This window comes from Astyanax mexicanus, chromosome 7 (genome assembly GCF_023375975.1).
Source record: "Astyanax mexicanus isolate ESR-SI-001 chromosome 7, AstMex3_surface, whole genome shotgun sequence".
Taxonomy (NCBI): domain Eukaryota; kingdom Metazoa; phylum Chordata; class Actinopteri; order Characiformes; family Acestrorhamphidae; genus Astyanax; species Astyanax mexicanus.
The window spans coordinates 45,862,384-45,878,793 of record NC_064414.1 but is presented as its reverse complement, the minus strand read 5'-3'; the positions used below and the strand labels follow the sequence as shown (position 1 = coordinate 45,878,793).

Here is a 16,410-nt window from a genome sequence, read left to right as displayed (position 1 = left end):
GTATTAAAATCTACTGTAAAGGAATAATGTTAACCTTCACTTTAAAGTAGTATTTGCATATTTTATTTAGTATTTTTTTAAAGTGGGTTAGGGTCTTTTTTTGTCTGCATGTCTGCAGCGCTGCTGGTTTAAGTTTAGTAACTATTTTAAGAGATTAAAAACTATTTTATGCATGTTGTCTACAGGTTTGGATGTTTCTTTTAGTAAATGAGACATGTCAATCAATTATTTAGTTATTTTCCTAAAATTAATCAAGATATTCAAATGTGTCTAAGAATCCCATGTCCTCCCTTTGATTTTGGGATAATCTCGTCCCTTTAACAAAGTATTCTTTAATATCAGTTACATCACAACCTTCAAATTTTTTTATATTCAAGGGACTAAAGACCCTGAAGAGATGCATGTTCAGCAATAAATAATACAAATTTCAGCCACCAGATCTCATTTTCCTCATGTTTACTGTATTCGAGATAAAGTTTCTGATGTCATGATAAAATATTATAGTGATTAAAAAAAAATAATAATTTTAGTAGGATACCAAGAACAATTCCAAGTTTGCAACTCTAGGTCAACCACATTTTCATTAAATCCCCATTTTCACTAAAATTATTCACCCTGTCGTTCAGCTCGTAATGACCAGGTGGATAATTGCATTAAAGTTTAAATATAAAGTGAATAAAATGGAGACGTATGATTTCTGAGTAGTCTGTGATCTGTGATCTATGATAAATAGTCAAAAGAATAAAAAAGTACTCATTTTATGAGCTAAAAGGCATAGTATGTTGATTGCGAACATTTAATGTAGTTGAGCATCTGCCCATTTCTTTTATTATATATATATAATACTTGCTCAATTTAATTTATTTTAATTTCGTAGTTTCCATAGTTTTTGAGAACCGCAAAAATGCCAATCGACGCTTACTAGAAATGAGAAGTGAAACACCTCAGTGATGAACCTTAAAAAAAAGACTGCAAACGTACAACAAAAAAGACAAAGAGGGAGATAGAGAGAGATAAAGAAGGGGAGAAAAAGGTCAAACATTATGAAGCACAATCCACACAAACTTCATAGATCAACTTCAGTGTTTAATATTCACACCAAAAAAAGAAAAAAGCAATAAAAATAAAAATAATAACACACTTTTAACAGGCTACAGTCATCATTATCACCACCAACCCGACAGAATGTCTTTCCTCTAATGCTGCACATCACAGTGTGCGACTAAAAGATCACCCCATTTCCCCTCCTGTTTATTTCATGCCAGCTTTCTCCCTCGCTTCAGGTCCTGAGGACGGGCCGTAGACGACGGGGCTTTTGCTCCAAACCTGAGTCTTAATTACTGAGTTCGTTTAATTCATTAAAGCCACCTGAGGCTTGATTGGGGACGCCTCTGGTTTTTGGATTGCTTTTAAAGTTAAAAACAATAATGAATTATAACAAAATAAAACTAAGAGGGGGAGGAAAAAAAAACAAACAAAAAAAAAACAGAAGAAAATCAAAAACTGACCCCGAGCTTCTGATCTAAAGCTAATGGTTATCAGGCTCCGCCACCAGGCCCTTCTGCCGTAGGGACAGAGGCTGCTATTGTGGAGTGCAAATGTGATTCAGAACAGTCATCCTATCAGTCCACAAGTCCACATGTAGCAGGTAATCACTCCAAAAGATGTGGGCTGCTGCTGCTGCAGGGGACTACATAACACCTTCGTAGAAGTTACATAAAGCCTTTATTAAACCTTGGTTTGGGTGTCGCGCAACCCAAACCAAGATTCTACCAGTGATGAATACTCGTATCTACCTCAAGACCTTTAACCCAAGCCATCATAACTGTAGAATATTACAGTAGGGATTTAAAAGTAGAGCTGGGCAATATGAGGATATTTTTTAAATGTTTTGAGTACCTTTCATTACAGAGAGTGTAATTAATCTTGTTTAATTGCATGATGTCCAGCAAAAACTGAATAAAAAACACTGTACTGTGCACGAAAGACAGTTTAAACAGGTTTGAAAACTCTGCCGCTGCTGTCAAAACATTTTGATCAAGACCATTTAATTTAGTGGATCATTTCTCCTCATTTGTTTTGTATTGTAATATTTGAACAATTTTGTGTTAAATATTACATATTGTGACAATGTATTTAAGTACTGTGATATATAATATTTTTATTTATTATCATCATCCAGCTCTATTTAAAAAAAACAAAAAAGGTTAAATGTCTTTACCATACCAGCTGCCTATACATATAGTAGTAGGGATTATCAGCAATCAGCAATTATTCGGCCGAACAGTTTGGGGAATATATATATATATATATATATATATATATATATATATATATATATATATATATATATATATATATATATATATATATATATAAATAATTCGTACCAAACTATGACATTTTGAAAGATCAACTTGTAGGCATGTCACAATAATTACATCACTGATTTATTATACAATATATGGACATGACCTCAATATTTTTTGCTGAACTCTAAATTAATCCTTATGTTTTGCTTATATATTTATACTTTTAATTTAATTTATTCAATTTAAATATTTTTTAATTGTAGATAATTTTAAGACAAGACTTAATTTGAATTTTAAGACAATTTTATATTTAATGGTGAATAAAGGGGAAAAATTAATGAAACCTTTTAATTCTATCTATCCGTTTCTTTAACCAGAATTTTCATTTCGGTGTATCCCTAGCTATAGTATCCATATTAAAGAACCATATTTGCAGTGTCGGGATGGGTACTAAAAGCTGTATGAACACTACTAAGGATGTTACGCAGCCCAGAAAAAAAAATCCCTTGCATATGCACTGTGCTGTGTTATGTTTCCCTTGCTTCGAACGCCACACCACCTACTGTGCTATAGCAGATAAAGATATGTCTATATTAATATCCCTTGTTTTTTTATTATTAGTAGTAGTAGTATCTGTTTATACAAATCACAAAGTCTCCACTTGAGAACTTGTTGGAAATAAACTGATCCTTTCCAACTGATCATTGTCACTGTTCTCAATCAATAATAATCTATACATTAATCAAGGAGGTATGAACCAAACCAGAAAAAAAATAAAAAAAAGGAAGGAAGGAGAGAAAGAAAGAAAGAGTGTGAAACAGGATAAAAGGTTAAAAAAGAGGAGGAGAAGTGATAAAAGAAATGTGGAGGAAGGGATGGAGGGAGCAAAGCAGTCGTGCTCTTCCATTCACAACAGAACCTACCGAACTCTCAGATTTGACAAGTTACGAAAAACAATGTCTGGTCTGGGTGCAAATCAACCTGATACGATATATGTCCACAAAAACGTGTGTGGTGACAAACAAAGAGACAAGAGAGGATTGTGAAGCAGTCTGTGCCTTCAGTACATGGTGGAAGAAGTGTAATGCTCTAAATTTATACACAGTACAGTCAGATTATTAAGAATATTTTCTTGTTTATACAAACACTGTCCATTTTTCAGCACCAGGGAGCACTTTTAGTTCTATGATTACAGCCTGTAGTCCTGGGTCTGTTTATCTGCTTACTTTATTATTATCCTCCTTTTACCCCGTTCTGTAATGGTCAGGACCCCACAGGACACGGTCAGCTATTCTCAGTCCAGCAGTGGCACTGGGGTGTTTAAAAACTCCAGCAGCACTGCTGTGTCTGAGCCACTAACACCCCACCACCATGCCAGTATCACTGCAGTGCTGAGAATGACCCACCACCTCAATAATAATAGCTGCTCTCCGGTGGTTTATTCTGTGGAGTCCTGACCACTGAAGAACAGGGAAAAAGGAGGATAATAATAATAAAATATGCAGAGAAACAGATACAAAAATACAGTTCAATCACATAACTATAACGTGCCCCTATATGGTAAATGGAGCTGATAAAGTAGACAGTGTATGTATTCAAAACTATGTAGTAACAACTATAACCCAAAATGAGGATGTTCCAGAAAAGAGATGACCATGTGAACACAAGGATAGCCTGATGCTAAGAGATGCACATGCCAGTAGTGTGAGACTTTTTTTTGTCATTAGTATTTCAAGAAAAGAAAGAAAGAAAAAAAGAAAAAAACAAACAAACATGAATTATGAACCATAGCCAAAAAAAGCCAAATATCAAGACGAATCTGTAGAATGAACATGATTTGATAAACGTCAAACACAACCAACACACTATCAATGACTTGCGATCTCAGAAAACATGCTAGAATAGCCAGGAACTGAACCACTGAGTCCAGGGTCAAGTGCGACGTCCGTTTTGGTCTCTGACAGGTTTTTGGAGCCAGCTGTTCTTTGAGGTGTGGAAAAAAGGGGGACATGGCAACCCAAAGTCTATCTTTTTTTTTTTTTTGTGTAAGCCTCAGACAGGAAGAGAATGTGTCAGGGGTACGCGAACCACAAATTTTGTGTCAGGAGTAGAGGGAGGAAGGAAAGAGACAAAACAGTTGAGGGTGAGAGGGTGAGAGAGAGAAAGAGAGAGAGAGAGAGAAAGAGAGGGAGAGAGACATTAGGGTTCAGGAGTATGGCTGTGGTACTCCAAACCCTGGCCTATAAAGCGGCCTACCTGTAGGTGATTGGGTAGGAGCCATGTGAGGCCCCATGGGGTAACTATAACCGCCGTAAGGGTATTGACCGGGGTATGGAGCGTTGGTAGGGCCGAACTGCCCAAACGGTGGGCCCTGGGGAGTGGGGAATGCAGGCTGAGCCGGGTACGGGCATGCGGGGGCGGCAAAAGCAGGCCGTGATGCAGGGTAGCCTGTGGCTGGAGTAAATGCGCTGCCCTGGGTGGGGTACGGCTGAAACGCAGCAGAAGGGTTGGAGGGGACCGCTGCAGAGGCTGAGGCGTGCTGGGTGGGAGGAGAAACGGGGTACGGAGGGTACGGCAGGGCAGAGTTGGAGGGGTTGGTAGACACACTGGGTTTCTGTTGTGGCTGTTGCTGGGGCTGCTGAGGTTGCCAAGGTGGTACTGATCCAGCGTCCAGAGTGGGGCCAGACTGTGACGTCATGCCAGACTCTCCCGCTCCCTGGCTCTTCTGGCGTAGGATCTCCTGCAGCTTCTCGATCGACACCCGTCTTTTGTGAGCAAGGGAGCGGAGAGAGTGGAAGCGCTCAAGGAAGGATTCAAGTGACAAGGAACCTTCCAGAAACTCGTCAGCCAGAGTCTGAGGCAGAAGAGAGAGAGAAAGGGAGAGAGAGAAATTATTTTTGTCCACATTTAAGATTAAGTCTATGCACTTAATGCAACACTGAACATAGGCCCGTCACAATAATTCGGATATTGCCTACTCGAACAAGAAAAGCTGTTGCGTTAAGGAGAGTAAAGACTTTATATGGTAATATTTTGTTAAACTGAAAAATTAAATCCATAATTCAAAAAACAGAATCCAAAATCAGACGTTTTGTGATAAAGGAGATTCATTAAGCTGGTCTGTGAATTTTTTATTATTTAAGTTTTTAATATCTGAAATTACTTAATTATCAGACGTTTACAGCTCTTTGAAATGGTGTATTTGCCTTATTGTGCCATTATATTATTCTTATATTAGTGGAATAAACTGATTTTAAAACTACACTAGTATAATTTACCTTAATTCCTGGGATAATATATTGCCTGACAGGCCTAACCAAACCTATGCAATTTTGTAAGATATATTATTGTATAGCTGAACACAGTATTTACTATGAGATAAATATATAAGGAGACCCTTACCTCAGACTCTGCCTCTGTGCTGGCGCCCTCTACCTGCAGACGACAGAATAACCCCTCAGGAGACACCTGTCCCATTATTCCATCTGAAAAAGTAGCCAGGAAACAGTGACGTTAAATCAAAAGAATGTTTTAAAGACAGCATAGCTGCTACAGTAGATCTGTAGCATACCAGTCATACAGGATTGTGTGCTACATCAACATATTACATAACAGGTATTACTGGCATGCATTTTAAAATCCATAATACCATTAATTTGGTCAATAATTGTAGTTAAAGAGCCTACAGCTATTTAATAGACAATGTCATTATCATTGTTCATATATTAAAGCAATGTACAGTTTAATTTAATACACAGATAATTTGTGTTACATTATGTTATTGTACTAAAACAGTGTTTAAAAAGTGTAAAAAAAAAAAAAAAAAAAAAGCCAACTTACACCGAACATCTTTAACAAATATTTTTAATACTTTAAACTCAAACACATTTTTAATAGTCTTCTTTAAATTTTCACAAAATCACCAATTGTTTCTACTTTAAATGTGTCTATAAAAACTACTAATGTGTCTAAAAAAAAAATCAACCAAACAATTCTGGCACATCTACAAATATATATATATATATATATATATATATATATATATATATATATATATATATATATATATATATATATATATATATATGTATATCACATTGAAAACTGGGTTTCCCTACAGCACTTTTTAGTTAAGGATGCCTTGACCACAAAGGCTCCCCACCTTGACTACAGCACCGCCAAGACACACATTCCATGCGGTACACTGCTTAAGAACTAGTCCTCAGAACAAGTGTTAGGAAAGTAAAACTCACACGACAGACAGAAGGCTTTTATACGTGACAAGTGGAAAAACAGGATTGTCTAGCTGAGCCACATGTTCCTAATGATTCACCAACATGCCAACATCAACAGCATTACTTCATACAATCTGCAGTACTGTTTTTTTTTTCATCCACAGTACAGTTATTAAGGCCAATGTTCAGTAAATCAGCATTTAAATCTGTGAAAGTGTCCTAATATAATATTTCCTCTTCCTCACATGATCTTTTAAAGCTTTCTGTTCTTCTTTTACTTTCCCTTCTTAAACAAATCTCAAAGGTTAAATCACAGAAAAAAAATGTAACATTTCAAAATGTACTATCAAATGTACCACCGAAAGCTAACCAGAAACGACAGCCCAATTATATTTACTGAATTGCTAAAATGTATGAATCAGTAAATGATTCAACAACTCCATCATCACTTCCGTTCATCAGCTGCAGAAACATGCCAAAACGGCTCACTTAAATGAGAGTTAAATGCAGCTGGCTTCTTAGGTGTAGCTACAGACCTGGGCACACTTTGCCTCATTCACCAGCATGTCCTTAAGGATTTTCTTTCAAATTTCAGAAAAGTCTAATATCAGATTCATGAAAGGGCAGAATTGTTCCGCTCTCCTTTTATAATGATAATGTTATAGTAAATTGAACAAATCCCAAACAAGAAAACACTGCTAATTATCAGAATCTATTGTATTTTAAATTGTCTTGTTACACCCATTTTATTTCCGCTTGTTTTTTAATTTCGGCTTCTCATCTGAACAGGAAAAAAAACCCTATCCGAAAAAAATCTTTATTCGGACAGAGTGAATCTGACTGTGATTGGATGAGAAGTATAAACACATACTATTCCAACACCCTATTGGTTATACTGTGATACATCACACCTGCACACGTCACTAATCAACAAGATGTTGATTAGTGAACCATTTAGTGCACGGTTACTAACATAGCCCATAAAAACCCCTTCATATAAGATGAATGAACTCACTTCCATTTACATTCCATTTGCATTTACAATGTGTAAAGAAGAAGAGTCATTGACATAACATGAATCACCAGGGTGATTCAGGGAGCTTTTTAAGAAAAACTACATATTTGTCCATCAGACCTATAACAGAAAGGAACCTTGCATACTGAATATTAAATGTAAAACAATAATGTAGAGCAGTCCAGGATAAATAAAAAAAGTTGAAATAACTTCCCAGCTTAAATTTTTCAGGCCTGTTCAACTGTTCAATGCACTGCCCAAATGCATCGAATATTCGACAACTTAATTTACTTGGCTGAAAATGTAAAAAAAAAAAAAAAAAAAAGCAGCATTTTGTTGTTCATCTTTGGGTTTGATACTTTTAATATGTTTTTAATTGCTCTTTCTTCAAAAGGCAATACAAACATACATTTAATCTACCTGGTTTATTGGCAGTTTATTGGCCTCTACATTGGCAGTAGCTCTTGTTTCAGGGCCATTAGCAGTGAATTAGCAGATAAGCAAGATGTTGTCAGAAAGCACACTGATGCCATTTATTTGAACATGTTTGTCCCTGTCTACTCAGGAATACTACTGCTTTCAGTTTAAAAGAAAACTATGTGAAAGACTGCTACATTAAGGAAAAGAAAACACAAACAAACTTTAGTTTCTGCCTTCAGCCAATGGACTTATTTTGTTCCTTTTTAGTTCATTTCAGTGCTTCCCTTTCAATCATCCCTTTTTTCCGTTAGTTTAAATTTTACCATTACTGTCCACAACTCTTAATGCTTCTCTTCCCCTAAACCTTCATCTCCTCTTTCCATTATAGTTCCTCTGTCCCTCACCTCTGAGGGCGCAGTGCTGTTTGTATTTTTCCCTCACTTCCTCCAGTTCAGCGTACTTCTCCACCAGGCGCTCTCTCTCACGCTCCAGTTGAGGTTTCATGTCGAGGTTCTGCTCGGCCAGGCTGCGGTTGGAGGCCAGAGCCATTTCCCTTTCTAGCTGAATGTTCTGGATCTAAAGAGGAGAAAGTCAAAGTGAAAGTTCATCCCTAAATCTTAAGCAACAACGATCAGCAAACCCTCCCACAGATCAACACTTCCACAAGGCCTGTGTGAACGTGCCAAACATACAATCAAACTAGATTATTACAGTAGGGTTTAAAACACAATATTAGACAGACAAGCACACCTTCCTCTCACAGAATCTTCAGAATCATTAAAATTATATCAAGACACTCAACACCTTTTCTGTCGAGATGCAATGTCACATTTGGCTCAGCAGTATTAAAAGAATGTCATTTACAGCTTTGGTAGTGAACAGATTTGTGATGCTGTTAATTACTAACTAATTGGAGTTTTCAATGAGAGTCTTCTGTAAAGGTAAAGTTTGAGGCAGTAAACACATTGTTAAAATGCACATGAAAAAATAAAGTTATAATTACGTACATAGCATTTTTATGAAAATCATCTTATAAAGGTAAAAGAATATTTTACATATTATTATTTATTACATATTAGGGATGATGATCCAGGCGTATTTAAACGCATTGCGTATCAGATCAGCTATTTTAATCCCAACCCAGTTCTGAATCTTTGTTTTAAGCACAGTGTTCAGAGCACCATCTGTGTGGCACGACTACAGTATTTTAAAGAAACTGGTACCTGAATGGTCCGGTAGGTCAGTCAGACTGGATAATAAGATATTAAACACACTATAAAACATAAAACATTTATTTTTAAAACACCACTACTTAACACTAAATAAATCAATCCAGAATAGCTCATTATATTACTAAAACATTTGATGTATGGTGAAACATGTAATTTTACATAAGCATTCATCAGCAACACACCTTATCTAAACTGTGCAACAGTAATATTTATGAAGAAAAAAAACATTAAAAGACTCTGGGGCAAATTAACCTGATATAAACGTCCCTGTTTTATGTAATAATATATGTACTGCAGTTGCGCCACCTCATCTACTGGTTGCACCACCTTTAAACAGTATACCAATGGTTGTAGCACCTGAAATTAAAAGTATACCAGTCTACCTGCAAGCTGAAAGTAGCTAATTAACAATATTTGTAAAAGGGTCTTTCGCAGGGTTCTTGCACCATTTTACAAGTCTAAATGGTTAGCTCTCCACTTAACTTAAAGTTCTCTACCCGCTTAAGTTAGCTAGCTCGCCGCTAACACTAGCCAGCTTGGCACTAATGTTAGCTAGCTCTCTGCTTAACTTAGTTCCCTCCTTGCTAACGTTAGCTAGCCCGCCCGCCCCTAATGTTAGCTAGCTCTCTGCGTACCTTAGTTCTCTCCCCTGTAAAGAAGTTAGCTTGCAGCTAATGTAATACCTACAGCAAATGTACAGTAAATTCAAGACAGTTTAAGACCTTAATTACCCAGATTTTAATTGAAGACATTTTAAAGCTTTTTAAGGACCTGCGGGAACTGTTTTAGTCAGCCATGAAGATCACTTGGTGTCCCATTGATGATACAATATAAATGTTTACTGTTAGTACCCCTTCTTTTCATAAAAATGACCTAGCATACAAATGTGACACTCTGACTTCTTAGAACCTACAAATAGCTGAAAAACAGTTTGACAATTCTTACCAGTTTTAACACTATTTGCTAGATTGATTGATTGATTAGATTAGAAAGGTTTTTAAAATCACACAAATCATACAATTGTGTTTTAGTTTAATTTATGAAAGCAAACCATTTTAATAGTTTTCCTAGTCAGTATGTTTTGCACATATTTATGTGATGTTAATCTATTCAAACCCCCAAAATATGCATAAAATAAAGAACCAAACTATGAAAAACTTAAATGTTGTCTGATCTGCAGCCACATACTCAAACCACTAATATACTCAGAAATATACATATTTACAATCTGCAGTTTATTTTAATAATTTATATTGGTGTGAGCATCCAGCTCAAGTACTTTTAAAGTCTTGTTAAAGCATGGGAACAAAACCACCAATGTCTATGCCCATATTGGTCACTACCAAAATCAGCTTAAAGGCCAACTGACCTCTTCAACATGCAAATTCCAAACTTAGACAGTACATGTAAAATCGTGTGTGTTAAATGAGTGTATGCACTGCAAACAGACAGCAGTTCGAGGGAAGCTTATCTAAAGCTAATGTTCAACCTCTGGCTGACAGGTGAATTTTACCCATCCCTGTTATTTAAATATACAGTATTTCAACAGACCTGTTTTTGAATGTAACTAAATTTCACAGAACCATTATCATAATAACAGACTGCACTGTCCCTTCACTCTCTTATCTTTCATTATACTAGCTCTGAATTAGCTCAAATAGAGAAGATCCAAGGCAAGGCATGCAATTAATGATTCTTTCAAAACAGGAAAGATGGACATCACCACATGTGGCAAGTTAAAACCAGTAGATTGCATTGCATTACAGAGATACCTACAATCAAAAGGGTTGCATGACAGAATTTACACACACTTGACCAAAACAGAGAATCAAAACAATGTTAAACTGTGGTTGTTAAATAGTGAATTTGTGATTGAGAGAACAATAACGATAAATACATTGTCCCATAGTAAGTGAAATGTTCACAGATTACACACTAAAATAATTTGCAAAAACAGCCACTCACAGGCGTAGCACTGTTTAAAAAAAACAACATGTACCATCTAGTATTGATCCCATCTTGTTTAACTCCAACTTAAAGGTTAAAGGTCACCTCACCTGGTATTAAAACCGATCTCTGAGTTGTCGCACTAGAAATTACAACTGCAGTTTTCAATCATTTTAAACAATAATTTAAACGACATGTAAATAATGCATAAGCTGCAAACCAAACTACAACCAACTGAAAACTGTGACCTTCATAAAAGTATGATGTGGAGAAATTGGGGAACTAAATACATTTAAAAACAGAAATCTTAAAACTCTCACCTCATCAGACTCCAGTGCCATCGACTCCACCCGCTCAGAGTTATCCAGCAAATCCTGTAACTCGGATTGGCTGAGATCCTGAAGCTTATCCATTGATTTGCCAGGACAGCTGTCAATCAAAAAAGGTTAAAATGACAATTAATAATTTATTCAGTGCAAACGTCAATGTTTACAAAATACGTGTATTTTAACTTTCATTATAGAAAATTCTTAACTCACATTATTTTGAGGGTAAATCTAACCTATTTAATGGTTAGATTTATAATTTTTGTGCTTTGCACTGGCAATTTTCGTTGTCAAATTTACCACAGGCTGTAATAGCTGTATATAATAAATATCTATATTATAAACACACTTAGACATGCTAAAAACATTTCTATGCTTTATAGAATGGAAAATAACAACACCATTCTCATAGTAATGTGAGAAGCACTGGCAGTTTACACAACATGGTGGAAGAAAAACATAATCCCCACACCATGGTTCCCATGAGGACATTGAAACTTAATATGAAAGACCAAACATATAAAGGTTTCTGAACCATTTCTCTTGCTGCTGTGTGTTAAGGCTCTTTCAATTAGAAAAATAACTAAGCTAATTGTTTCTACATTATGGTTTTATCAGAACACTGACAGTAAAATGTAACATAGGAGAAAATCAGAGACCGAAGTTAATACTGAGAAGGACTCTGATTATGAAACATCCTGCTCTGATGAGACAGAGACCTTTACTGTTGATCCTCTTTTCTCTCAAACAATAACAGACAAAAATGGAAAGGTAATATAACCCCTCTCCCCACCTGAGCAGGCTAAGTGGTGCTAATATCATCAAAACTGTTCCAGGCCTAACTAGATACATTAGTCCCATAGCTAAGCATACAATCAAAAAGCATATACTTGAGATGCCAAGCAGTGAGAGTTTATAGCAAGTTTTGTAGCTATCCATAGTTGCGTAACAGATATTTTGGAGAGTATTATGTATGGCTTTATGTTGGTAAGAACTTGGCAATATGATACGCATCATTATACAGGGGCTATGATTGTATTATATTAGAATATACTGTGATACTGTATGCAAGGCAATACATTTTGATTGATTAAATCTAATTTTACGAAAACTGTCAGACTAAAAAGCTGCCAACCTGACTGCCAACAATAATTACATATATACTTATAATTTAAAATCAAATGCAAAACCATACACTTTGATATTTTGATATATCCTAATATATTTCCTATTACCAAAAGTATTATGGATATGTTTACATAAGTTTTTTTTCCAACAAGGAAACATTAAACACCTGTGTAATATGTTTAATTCTAATGTTTAAAACTTATTTTTTAAGAAGTTTAAACTGCTAGGGACAAATTGACCACAAGAATAAAAAGTGTTGGGTAGTCAATTTGAGGATAAAAAAAGGTTCATGAATATGAAAATGAATATGAATAGAGCACAACCAAGTTTGATCTCAAACCAACTCTTTTTAAGTTATTTGTTGGTACATTGTTTAGCTAAGCTAGATAGCTAATAAATGAGCCAAGCCAGCCTGAAACCACTGCTGTTATTTTTTAGCTTGAACAGTAAATATACAGTACGTTTTTTTTCCTCTGTAAAATAACCATCTAGTGAATGTTTACCAAAATGAGAATTAATTATCAATAAGAATGACTAAATCATATATAATGGCATGCTGTGAGGGTACAAGGCAGTTTGTAAGATGTATAATGCCTTCTTTTGTAGTACATCATTAAAGGTAACTTAAAGTAAACAGATTAGAAGGGAATATTGCATTATGTACCTTCATACACCTTGACAGAACAGTGTCAAATCAATTAAAACATTTTTTTTAAATAGTGTTACATGAAGCGTTTCCACACACTAAACCATGTTATCACATTGTTTCCTTCCTACACAGTAAAAAATAACTATCAATAAACCTGTAAGAAAAATATAAAATATTGTACCTTTAAGAAATCTAAAGGGGGGAGTTGAGTCATTCTTGCACTACACAGCATTTTGAAGATACTTTCCATTAAAGGGAGCCTGAGACCATATTTAGTCCCTGTTTAGGAAACTGCCCCAATATGTTCCAAATACTAGACTTACTGACATGTTTATATGAGCCAGCTAGTGTTCACTGGCATTACCTAATAACACAGCTTTATGGATGTAGATTTTCCATTGATTCAAATGAGCCCATGGTGACGTATGTCACAGACCCTTTAAAAGAAATGTAATGTTTCTTACAGCACTTTCTCAGTCATTTTAACTCATGAAGTCCCTGAACTTCCCGAGAGCATTATTACAGGCCTGTCTGAATGTGTTTGAGATAAAACTAACTAGCTCCTTTTAAAAGTGTATTTTGTGCATCTACGAGTCTGTTTAAACCATTTAACCATTCAAATGCTTTTCAACTAGCCCTGACCTGATTTCTCAAACAAAATGTTAAATACAAGTTATGGAATTGTTGTCTTAATTGTGTTACATCAGGATTTTTGCCCTAAAATATTTACAGTCACATGCCCACAATAAGAAAAACATTAATAAGCTCCACAATCCATCTATCAGATCAAATTTTGATCTTGGTATCAATATTCAGAAATTGGTCTTGGCTCTTTTGGGTTAAGAAATCTAAGAGGGAGTTACCCAGACAGAGATTAAGCCTAGTCTTGGAATACACAGCATGGATTTTGAATACAGATTTCCATTAAAAGAGAACTGAGACAAACTTAAGTCTATAACAAGGCATAATCCATGTCTAGGAAACTACCCAACATGATCCAAATACTGTGTTTACGGACATGTTTGAGACATATGAATTGGCTAGTGTTTACTGGCATTCATTTTTCCATTGTGTCCCAGATTCTTCAAAAGTAAAATTTCTTTACAGCACTCTGCCCTCCACTTTAACTGTCAACCCCCCTAAGTAACATGTACTATCACCCTGAGAACATCACATGACAGTGTGTGAATGTGTGTGGTTCCATCTGACATTATTACACAAGGTAGGTGTGCTGGGTTAGTGCTAGAGATAAAACTAGGGCCTTTAAAAAGTATAGTTTTGGATTCTACAGCTATGTTTTAACCATTTAACCATTCAAATGCTTTTCAACTTGTTCTGATTTGTTTTCTAAAACATAATGCTAAAATATAAGTCATGAAATTGGTGTGTTTCTTGTTATGGCAATTTTTTTTAACCTAAAGAACTCTAAGGGGGAGCTACCCAGACAGAGATTAAGCCTAGTCTTGAACCACACATATTTTTGGATGGAGATTTTCCAATAACCCAAAAGACAGACTCTTTAACAGTCAAAGCCCCTAAGTAACATGTACTAAACATCCTGAGAGCATCACATGACAATGTGTGAATGTGTGCTCTTTCGTCTGACATTACACGAGGTAGGAGTGGTGGGTTAGTTCTAGAGATAAAACTAGCTCCTTTAAATGTGTATGTTTGGTTCAACAGCTGTGTTTCAACGATTTAACCATTAAAATGCTTTCAAACTTGTTCTGACCTGATTTATAGAACAAAATGTTCAAATATAAATATGAAACTGTTAATATGTTAATATTTTAATCTAAGAACTTAAAGGAGGAGTTACCCAGACAGAGATTACGCAAAGTCTTGAATCACACAGCATTTTGGATTGAGATTTTCTATAAAAGGAAACTGAGACCATATTTAGTCTCTGTCTGGGAAACTGCCCCAATATAAGCCAAATACTGGGTTTAGTGACATGTTTAGTTATATGAGCTAGCTAGTGTTTACTGACATTACTTTACAACACATAGGTTAGTTAGGTTAGCTAACGCGACATTATAACAACACGCCTCTAAATCTAAGCTTATCTATGTAAGTAAGCAAAGGTTAGGTTAATCAAACACCTAGGTTAACTAACCAGCCACCAACACGTGTGGTTAGTTAGTTAGTTAACTACTTATCACTTAAAGAGTTTAATCCTGAGAAACACTGATAAATAGTTAAATACTCACATGGTGCTAGCAAATCAAATGTCTTGCGGTGGTCTGGAGCACATCGAAAAACATCCACATTAATAGGAGGCCACGGACGTTTAAACAGGACCACCGAGCCGCCGTCCTCGGTCCGAAACGCCCGGAACAAGTCCTTAAATATCCTAGAACTGATTAACCGACCAAACAAGCGATTAATCGCGAATAATATGAAAGTCTTGGCGCTTTAATCCGGGCAGGGGCAGGCAGAAACCGCCGCACTGGAGCTCCTTCTGTTCTCCTCTGAGCTCCTAACGCCAGCTAACGAAAACATTCACACATTCACCCACAAAATCCTCTAAATCAGGAGCTCCCCGACACCCACACCGAACCAGGTCAGCGACACGACAACACGGCACATGTCAAAGCGCCAACAGCGACCGGTATCGAGGCAGTTTGACCCGATTTATTCACTCTCTTCTGCCAAAGTTTCACTTCTTGCTGACAGATACCGCCGCCATATTTGGGTTCAGTCCACTGCCGGGCTCTTCCGGGGGGAGCCGGGGAAACGCTGAACCAGTTTATTTGGCTATAACAGCGAATTCCGCGCTGTTTTATACATACTATTATACAGATAAATTAATTAAAATATTATTCAGGTTATATGTAATGGTTTGGGAGCGCTGTGATGTGATATAAAGGCAAAGAAGTGGATTGTAAACAGCCGCTGGCCGAAGTGGTACGGTCGGGTCGGTGGGAAAGCCCACAGTGACGGGAATGTTCCACTCGCTGCAGGTCAGCAGGGAGGAGCCGCTCATCAACCCCGGATGGTTTTATATTAACTCTTTACTGCAGTAATGAACGAAATACACATACAAATATGGGTCAGTGTAACGTTTATTAATTTATTTACTACTATTTATTATTCTTACTGTTTGAGGCTAAATGCAAAAATAGAAAATTGTATGTAAAAACTGT

The 16,410-nt window shown here is 36.2% G+C and overlaps 1 protein-coding gene across 1 annotated transcript; it reads right to left on the bottom strand.

The window, feature by feature from the left end:
- Positions 1-1,065: 1,065 nt before the first annotated feature.
- Positions 1,066-15,981, bottom strand: vps37c (VPS37C subunit of ESCRT-I). Its single transcript, XM_007229483.4, has 5 exons — positions 15,475-15,981; positions 11,482-11,590; positions 8,387-8,558; positions 5,715-5,797; positions 1,066-5,166 (listed from the first exon to the last, which is right to left on the bottom strand). Exons 2-5 carry the CDS (start codon positions 11,572-11,574, stop codon positions 4,519-4,521), a joined length of 996 nt encoding a protein of 331 aa, XP_007229545.3. The 5' UTR covers positions 11,575-11,590; positions 15,475-15,981; the 3' UTR covers positions 1,066-4,518.
- Between the last annotated feature and the right edge of the window lie 429 nt (positions 15,982-16,410).

What these genes read in the sequence shown, in the direction of transcription:
- vps37c (XM_007229483.4), bottom strand. Translation starts at nt 11,574, where the DNA reads ATGGATAAGCTTCAGGATCTCAGCCAATCCGAGTTACAGGATTTGCTG. An exon ending in ACAGCACTGCGCCCTCAGAG is followed by an intron (nt 5,798 to 8,386) that starts GTGAGGGACAGA and finishes CTACTTTTTCAG; the next exon opens with ATGGAATAATGGGACAGGTG. An exon ending in GCACAGAGGCAGAGTCTGAG is followed by an intron (nt 5,167 to 5,714) that starts GTAAGGGTCTCC and finishes CTTCTGCCTCAG; the next exon opens with ACTCTGGCTGACGAGTTTCT.